At 35.5% G+C, this 9,958-nt stretch overlaps 1 protein-coding gene and 1 pseudogene across 1 annotated transcript; both read left to right on the forward strand.

Annotated features, from left to right (window-relative positions):
* Window positions 1–322: 322 nt before the first annotated feature.
* Window positions 323–5,432, forward strand: LOC132055637 (cinnamoyl-CoA reductase 1-like). The gene is made up of 5 exons (XM_059447564.1): window positions 323–610; window positions 884–1,038; window positions 3,010–3,195; window positions 3,709–4,058; window positions 4,996–5,432. The coding sequence occupies exons 1-5, from the start codon at window positions 490–492 to the stop codon at window positions 5,177–5,179; spliced, it is 996 nt and encodes a 331-aa protein (XP_059303547.1). The 5' UTR covers window positions 323–489; the 3' UTR covers window positions 5,180–5,432.
* A 2,824-nt stretch (window positions 5,433–8,256) lies between these two features.
* Window positions 8,257–9,297, forward strand: LOC132055213 (cinnamoyl-CoA reductase 1-like; annotated as a pseudogene).
* The last annotated feature ends 661 nt before the right edge of the window (window positions 9,298–9,958 follow it).

The following is a 9,958-nucleotide window of genomic DNA, read 5'->3' on the forward strand; positions in this document are numbered from 1 at the left end:
TAGGCTTGATTAAAATGCGCTAAACAATGGGTCATAACTAAGAACACTCAACTCTTACCAATGGATCATACACGTTATATATAAGCCCAACTTTTAAGTGGACCACTGGACGAATCAAAATGTATTGAGTTAATAACGGGCACAATTGAGGTCAATTAAATGAGTCATATTTTTATGGGCTAATTTTATCACGGATAAATTAAGATAATAATGCTGCACCTTCCAAGAGGTTTAATGTCCTTTCCTGATTATTCCTGACGATGCAAGACTCAAGAAAGTGACGGAGAAAAAAAAGGTGTCAAGAAACTGTAACTAGTTCAAGTTTCAAGCACAAGAAATATTTACTCTGTAACCGTAGTAGGTAAGTTGGTGAATATGGCTTTTGGCTTCTCCAACTCTATATAAACTCTTCCCCTTCCCTTGTTTTCTTTATCTTGAGATCACTCGCTCCTTTCTTTTTACTCTTACTTTTCATTCCTAAAAGTAAGCATGCCATCAGAATCCGGCAAAGTCGTTTGTGTTACCGGTGCCGGTGGGTTCATTGCCTCTTGGGTTGTTAAAATCCTTCTTGAAAAAGGCTACACTGTCAGAGGAACCGTTAGGAATCCTGGTAATATACATTGAATTTGATAATTTTTTTTATGTAAATTCAGTCTTTTTGTATATTGCTATTTTGTTGTCTCTTTTGTTACAATCATGCGTCATTTACTTTTCTTTTGAGCCAAGGGTTTACCGGAGACAGCCTCTTGGGATCACATTGGGTTTGTTACTGTTGTTGTTGTTATACAAATTCAGTCAAAGTTCATGATACATTTCCAAATTGCTTCAATTTTTTTCTGAATATGTGCTTGTGATGATGTTTATTGACTATAATTGTGTACAGATGATCCCAAAAATAGTCACTTGAGGGAACTTGAAGGTGCAAAGGAAAGATTAACTCTGTGCAGAGGTGATCTTCTGGACTACCAGAGTTTGAAGGAAGCAATCTATGGCTGTGACGGAGTTTTCCACATGGCTTCCCCTCTCACTGATGATCCAGTAAGCATTCATATTATGCAACCCAATAAGACTAAATTTCCTAAAAGGCCAAACATGTATTGAGAATTGCTTACAAATATCACTTTTGTTTCTTTTGTAGGATTACAATATTACCGAAATTATCTTATTTTCCTCAAGAATATACTAAACACACAAAACCATCCTTCTCTCCTAGTTGGCATGTCATGTTACCTAAAATTCTATTTTTGTGATAATAAATTTATTTAACTCATCAAATTCATTTAATTCAACCCAATTCAAACCCATTTAACCAACCAACTCATACCTTATACCCATTTGACCCGGTTAGAAAACATCAAAGAAGCATTACTTTTATATCTATTTTTGGATATTTTGCGTTTTGCACTCTTAATGTATACTCTCTTTTATGATTTGCACCCGATCCCTTTTTTTTTTTAACGATATGCACCCTAATTTCTATATTTTCTTACACAACCATAAAAAAATTATTTTGTTTTATTATTTACTTTTCCTCTTTTTTGTGTATACCCTGAATTGAATAATCAGTGTTTTATGTAGTATTACCGTCATGCAGTTCGATGTTGAGTTAAAGCACGACAATTAGACTGTTTTATAGTTGACAAACATTAAGTAACCTATTCTCTCAATCTTAATTTTCAGCTTTTAATTATTAACATAAGCGCTATCCTAATCTGGCTATTCTAACTTAGTTAATAAAAGGCAAATTTGTTGAAAAGAGCTAATAGCCTTAGCTAAGGTACAAGGTATGGGATGAAGAACGGTCTTAAGTTAGCTCGTAATAGGACTGTCTGTACATAAGAGTAGGACCTAATTTGAATTTATGTCCAATGAATTGATCTGATCAAGCAAATGTAACATACCAAGTAGGTAAATTTCAAGCTTTATTTGGTAAACCAAGCTATACTTACTTCTTGGTAGTTGAGGGTAAAAATGGATTAGGGTGAAAATACTCCCTTTTATAATTTGCGCACTATTCTATTTTTTTTAAGGAAATACACTCTAATCTTCGTATTTTCTTGCAAAATCATAAAAGATTTAGTATTTTGTTTTATTATTTACAAGGGTAAAAATGGAAAAATTAGTCTTCTATTGTTTCCAATTTTTACCCTTGTAAATAATAAAACAAAATAATTCTTTTATCGTTTTGTAAGAAAAGATTAGGGTGCATATCGTTAAAAAAAATAGGATAGGGTGCAAATCATAAAAGGGAGTATATGTTAAGGGTGCAAGATGCAAAAAAAAATCAAAATTGGGTATAAAAGTTATGCTTCTTTGATATTTTTTAACCGGTTAAATGTTTGGGTTTGATTGAGTTAAATAAATAGGATGAGCTAAACAATATAATTTTATGTGACATGCATGCCAACTAGGAGAGAAGGAAGGGTTTTGTGAGAAGGAAGGGTTTTGTGTGTTTTGTATATTTTGAGGAAAATAATGATAGTTGGGTGATATTCTAGTCCTAAAGGAAACATAAGTGATATTTGTAGGCAATTCTCAATACACTGGTGACTTTTTAGGGAATTTACTCACCCAATAACCTCATCTTTTGAACTGCATGAAGATGAAAATAGAAATTAATATTCTATTAATATATCTCATAAATTGCCTACTTCCTAGTTGATCCTTCATAAATCCCAGAAAAAAAAAAAACTCAAATGCTTCAAAATATTAACTCAAATGCTTCAAAATATTATACTACAAAGATACTATTTAGAATTAAAGCCACTAGAATTACAAAGATACTCTCTAGAAATACAGAGTATATTTTTTTTTTAAAAAGGATCAGTCACGTAAATGGTGGGCCCACGTATCTAACCTTAATTCATCATTGACCAACACGTCCAAGATGCACTAGCAAAATTGCTTTAGGTTTCAGTTCCACTAATACGTCTATATCCAAGTTGAAATATGTCCGTTTTGTACGAGGATATAATGCTGTTTTATTTATTTGGTTAATAAATGTTGAAGGAGCAAATGATGGAGCCAGCAGTAATTGGGACGAAGAATGTGATAACAGCAGCAGCAGAAGCCAAGGTTCGAAGGGTTGTGTTCACTTCGACAATAGGGGCGGTGTATATGGACCCTAACAGGGCCCCTGACAAAGTTGTCGACGAGTCTTGCTGGAGTGATCTTGACTTCTGCAAGAATACTAAGGTTCGTGTTGTCAAATATTTCCTTCGTTCCAATTTATGTTAACGCATTTAACCTTACAGGGTTTAAGGATGAAATAAAAACTTTTGTAACTTGTAGTGTAAAACAATTTATAGATATTTGTGTGACCGTAGATTATCTCATGAGGGTAAAATAGGAAATTTAAATGTAAATTGTTACTCTTAAATATAGAAATGGATCATTTTTTTATAGACCGATTAAAAATGAAAGGGTCACATAATTTGGGACGAAGGAAGTAATTGATTAATGCGCATGTCCTTTAGCTTACCTCTCAATTCAAATAAATTATGACAAACTATAGTAGAGACCTCCTAAACATGTTTTTGGCATAAAATGTCAAAATTGCTAGTTGGCAGCAAATCACGCACCCAGTCTACAACTATGACTTTGAGTTTGTACTTATGCGTAACCATAAAAACTGAGAGTAGTTGACAGTGACAGTTCATACAATCGATCTCAATTTGCTTAACACACTATTCAAAATTGTCTTTGCAGAATTGGTACTGCTATGGGAAGATGATGGCTGAAAAAACTGCATGGGATGAGGCAAGGGAAAAAGTAGACTTGGTGGTGATCAATCCAGTGTTGGTGCTTGGACCATTGCTCCAACCAACAGTGAATGCCAGTGTTCTTCACATACTCAAGTACCTCACTGGTTCTGCAAAAACATATGCCAATTCAACTCAGGCATATGTTCATGTTAGGGATGTTGCACTAGCCCACTTACTTCTCTACGAGACGCCTTCTGCATCTGGCCGCTACATCTGTGCTGAGAGCGTGCTTCATCGCGGTGACGTGGTCGAAATTCTTGCTAAATTCTTCCCGGAGTATCCTATCCCCACCAAGTAATTCTACTTCCCATATCTTTCAGCAAAATTTAATCATTATTTGAACTAACCTTTGTGCCTAGACTATACACGACAAAAGAAACAAGAATTAGTGACAAACAACATCTGTCGCTGAATAACAAAATTCTATTGCTAATCCTATTTAACGACAGAGTAGTGATGGACTATTAAAAAATTCTTGTTAGCTACGAGTTATGTAGTGATAGAATAGGGATAAATTTCGATCTTTTTTTTAGTGACGAGAATCAGCCACTGTGTCCACTATATCTTCTAAGAAATTCTGCCTATTTTACTTTTAAAATTCCATATCTGAAACCATTGTTTGGAAGTAGGTGTAGTTTCCTTGTCGACAGTGAATTTTTATGGAAAGAAGTGGAGGAGCTGATCCTGTTGGTGGCACGTTTTCAAACATTCCGACCAGTTTAATTCATGAAATAAACATTAATACCAATTAATGCGCTTACAAATATACTCCATATCTAAGATGCTTTATGCGTAAAAAGAGCTTTCCTCTGTTTGAAATGATGATTCGTTAGTAGGTGTACCCGACAAACAAAATCGTGTAATATACTTTAGGAAAGAATTTGACTTAAGCATTGACGGTATAAGTAGAAAATATGAATACAAGTACCCACTACCCATTAACAAACGTTCAAGTATGTTTCTAGCAATATTTCTGGACCTGGATTTGCCTTACCTGCAAAACATCAAAATCTTGGCTGGCCCCTGTTTACCTCCAGATGCATCTTAGTGCCAACAATAGTGGTACGGGACTTCCTTTTTAATAATTTAAATCATCTCTAACGATTATTAAACTGAAATAGCAATGTCGTTGTTGGCAATGATTAGTATAATACCAGTTTCAAGTATGACACGTAATCTCATTTCTAGAAGTGTTATCTAAAGCATATCATTATTAAACATAATTATTCAGGTGCTCGGATGAGACAAGACCTAGGGCAAAACCGTACAAATTCACGAACCAAAAGCTGAAGGACTTGGGCTTGGAGTTTACACCTGTGAAACAGTGCTTATATGAGACGGTGAAGAGCCTGCAGGAGAAGGGCCACCTTCCAATTCCTACTCAAACTGATGAACCTATTCGAATTCAGCCTTAATTAATTAGCCTCTAATACTCTTAATTATTTAGGGGCGATTATCAATACTGAAAGTTGACCATGGCTTTGCTCTTTTTATGTACCAAAACGAAAAAAAAAAACTTGTTATGCTCTGTTTTACTAGATGTCCTTATGGAAATGCTTATAATGTTCCGGTTGTTGTTAGCTGTTACCGTGGTGAAATCAGGAATATTGTTAAGTGTGTTCAAGCTTTAATATATAGTATATTATAACAAGTAATTTAATTATGACTTATGTATGCAGTATTATTTCTCAAATATATAATTTTTCCAACAAAGAGTGTTCAATCTATATAGCTACATCACTGGTTGTTACTACTTATAACCCAGTTCTTGTGGTGTATGCCACGAGAGAAACATGTAATCGCCTTTTCGATTTTATAAGTTTTTTACACCGTTACTCTAGGTTATTTTGAAGTCTACCTAGGTACTTATTGCGGTATACTTCTTTCCATTATCAATATATATAGTTCAAGCTAATTGTGATTAAAAATTCAATCGTTAATGTTGCATTTATATTATACATGCATGCGGTACCAACTTTATATTAGACATAACGGATATATATAACCTATCCCAACAGATTTGAAAATGAGACTTATGTAGTCTATTGATTGACTGATATCCTCCTAGGCTTAATATATAAACTCCCCCACGCTTAGGTTAGTTTACAGTTTGCACACCTAAACTATGCTAAGTTCCTATTAACACCCAAAGTATGATGTTTGTTGTTTATTACCATACAGCAACAACCCAGTGAAATCCCACACGTGGGGTCTGGAGAGAGTAGAATATACGCAGACCTTACTCCTACCAAAGTAGGACGGCTGTTTCCGAAAGACTCTCGGCTCAATAGAAAACATAAAAAGAGATCAGATAAGGTTAAGAAATTCAAAGCGATACGAAAATGAAAATAACGAAAGCGACTAAGCCATGATGAAGCAGTTTGCAAAGGGACATTAGCTACCACAGATAAAATAAGATAATCAAAGTACAGGAAATAACAGATAGTAGCAGAAATCAAAGCACAAGAAACTATAGCGCGATAATGCGACTACTAATATGAAAGGATAAACGAGACTATCTACTAGCCTTCTACCCTAATCTGAGTCATTCATATCCTCCTATCTAAGGTCATGTCCTCGATAAGTCAGAATCGCGCCATGTCATGTCTAATCACCTCTCCCCAATACTTCTTCGGCCTGCCCCTACCTCTTCTGAAACCATCCATGACCAACCTCTCACACCTCCGCACTGGGGCATCTATGCCTCTCCTCTTCACACGCCCAAACCATCTCAGTCTTGCTTCCTGCATCTTGTCTTCCACCGAGGCCACTCCCACCTTGTCCTGGATAGCCTCAATCCTAATCCCGTTCCTCCTAGTGTGCCCACACATCCACACATCCATCTTGTTGTTTATTACCATCTCGAACCAAAATTTAATGGGAGATTCTTCTCCAGTCGATTTGTAATAAATTTGGCCAAAACTATTCTTTCTTTTAATTTCGACCAAATCTAATGTACTAAACAAGAAAGAAGGAAAAATTAATAAAGAAGAAGAAACAAGAAAAGTTACAAGAAGCTTTTTTTTTTTTTTTTCTTTTCCACTTTTTCTTTACTCGTATATGCTAACAAGAAACGGAAATCACTTTCACATCCACCAGACACATTAGTACGTAATAGATTGATGCCGGAAACTTATAGTTCAGGGGGAAATAACAGCTTCGCAAAGTTTAGGGGTGTGTTCGGTATGGAGGAAAATGTTTTCCTGGAAAATTTATTCTTGGAAAATAAGTGAATTTCTACTTATTTTTTCATGTTCGGTTGAGTAATGGAAAATAAGTGAATTTCTTACTTATTTTATATATCATGTTCGGTTGGTTAGTAGAAAATATTTTTTGAAAAATATGCACCCAATACCACACCAACCCCACACCCACGAACCCCCCACCACTCACCCCACCACCCCATACCACACCAACTCCCACAACCCACCCCACCACCCACGGCAAGCACCTACGCACCCCCAACCAACCACCACCTTCAAACGCATTTCATCTTCAACCACTCCTACCCCACATCACCACCCATCCCAACCCCACCGCCGCTCCATCCAACCCTCCCACCTACCCACCCCCTCCTAAATTCTACTTTTTATTTTACTTTTATAAAAAATTTACAAAAAAATGGGAATTTTTTTTCTTATCCACCACCACCCAACCCACACCAAATTTAACCACGCAAACTTTTCATTTTTATATATTTTTTATAAAGGTAAAATTAAATATTAAGTAGAAAATTCAGGAGGGGCTAGGCGGTGGGGGGGGGGGGGGGGGTGTTAAAAAACAAAAACAAAAACAAACAACTTTTAAAAGCTTTTATTTTCCCTATTTTGATTAGGAAAGTTATTTTCCCGATTTTTAAGCAACTTGTTTTCCTAAAGAAAATGTTTTCAAAAATTTTGATCAAATGAACATGAGAAAATTGAAAAACATTTTTCGGAAAATATTTTCCTCCATACCGAACACACCCTAGATGTACAAGTGACATTAGGAAGTTCTTATTTATTAAGCCTAGACTAGACATTATGAAGAGTTCTTTAGGGATTAGGCATCATTAAATTACCAAAAAAAGACTTTAGGCATCAGATGTCAGAAGTCAAAATCACTTATTAGAACCTCAGGAGTTAGTCAAGTAAAAAGAACAACATGAGGACGACATAAGTTTGAAAGGGGCAGAGCCTTATATTTACCAAAGATTTTTCCCTCAGTTCCGTCCTCCTCCAATAGGACCAATTATTAGAAAATGAAAGATGAGCACGTTATGGGACTTAATATTATGTACAGATAATCCTAACGAGTACGGGAATCAGGACTTTTCAAACTTCTATTTAGGAGGAACTTACATGTGGTTGTGTTCCTATCATATAATCAACAAAAGAGCTGAAATGGTTGAAGCAAAATTGCTTTAGCTTTCAGTTCCGCCAATGCGTTTATATCCAAGTTGAAATATGTCCTTTTTGTACGAGGATAATGCTGTTTTCTTTTTGGTTAATAAATGTTGAAGGAGCAAATGATGGAGCCACAGTAATTGGGATGAAGAATGTGATAACAGCAGCAGCAGAAGCCAGGGTTCGAAGGGTTGGGTTCACTTCGTCAATAGGGGGCCGGCAGTGTACATGGACCCAAACAGGGCCCCTGATAAAGTTGTGGACGAGACTTGCTGGAGTGATCTCGACTTCTGCAAGAATACTAAGGTCCATTGTCAAATACTACTTTTTCCGTCTCAATTTATGTGAAGACATTCAATTGGGCATGCAGTTTAAGAATGAAAGAAAGACTTTTACAATTTATAGTTTAAAACAATCTATAAATATTTGTGTGATTATAAATTGTCTCATCAGGGTAAAATATGAAATTTAAATATAAATTGTTATTCCTAATTATAAAAATGTATCATTTTTTTATAGACCGATTAAAAATGAAAGGATCACACAATTTGGAACGAAGGAAGTAATTGATTAATGTGCATGTCCTTTAGCTTACCTCTCAATTCAAACCAATTATGACGTACAAACTACTATAATAGAGACCTCCCAAACATATTTTTGGCATAAAATGGCAAAATTGCTACTCCAGTTGGCAGTGAATCGCTCACCCAATCTACAACTATGACTTGAGTGTACTTGGAGTAGTTGACAGTGACAATTCATACAGTTGATCTCAATTTGCTTTACACACTTTTCAAAATGTCTTTGCAGAAATGGTGGCTGAAAAAACAGCATGGGATGAGGCAAGGGAAAAAGGAGTGGACTTGGTGGTGATCAATCCAGTATTGGTGCTTGGACCACTGCTTCTAACAACAGTGAATGCTAGTGTTCTTCATATACTCAAGTACCACACTGATTTTGAAAAACATATGCCAATTCAACTCTGGGGTATGTTCATGTTAGGGATGTTGCACTAGTCCACATACTTCTATATGAGACTCCTTCCACATCTGGCTGCTATATCTGTGCCGAGAGTGTGCTTCATCGTGGTGATGTCGTCAGAAATTCTTGCCAAATTCTTCGCGGAGTATCCTATTCCCACCAAGTAATTTCACTTCCCAAATCTTTCAGCAAAAGTAAACCATTATTTGAACTAACTTAATTACATGCACTACAAAAAGAAACAAGAATTAACGACTGAAAACTTCGGTTGCGAAACAATAAAAATCAGTTGCTAATCCTATTTAACGATATATTAGCGACGAATTATTTATAAAACCCTGGTAGCTACGGACTATTTAGCAACAAATTAGCCACAAATTTCTTAGATGATATTTTTAGTGACGGAAGTCAGCTATTGTGTCAAACTATAAACTTCTTGGTAATTCTGCTCTGTTTTGCTTTTAAAATTCAATATCAAAAACTTTGTTTAGAAGTAGGTGTAGCTTCCTCGTCAAAAGTACAAGTACCCCAAAAAACACTAATTAGATTTCTTCTAAGCTAATAATTATCTCTTTTCTCGTTTCCTTTTTAACAACTTATTTTACAAGTGTTACTCTAGATATTTTCCTTATTCATACTTCTCATTACTTCATTTATTTTTCTAGTGTTACTCAACATATTTTGCTAATTGATACGAGTTCCATGTGAGACACACAAAATGCACGTGTCACGCACTAAATGCACGTGCAACACAATCAGAAGCTAGTTTTAAATTGCATTGCGTTACCCACAAAAATCATGTACGCACATGTATCACATGATCTCGTA

This window comes from Lycium ferocissimum, chromosome 5, assembly GCF_029784015.1.
Source record: "Lycium ferocissimum isolate CSIRO_LF1 chromosome 5, AGI_CSIRO_Lferr_CH_V1, whole genome shotgun sequence".
Lineage (NCBI taxonomy): Eukaryota > Viridiplantae > Streptophyta > Magnoliopsida > Solanales > Solanaceae > Lycium > Lycium ferocissimum.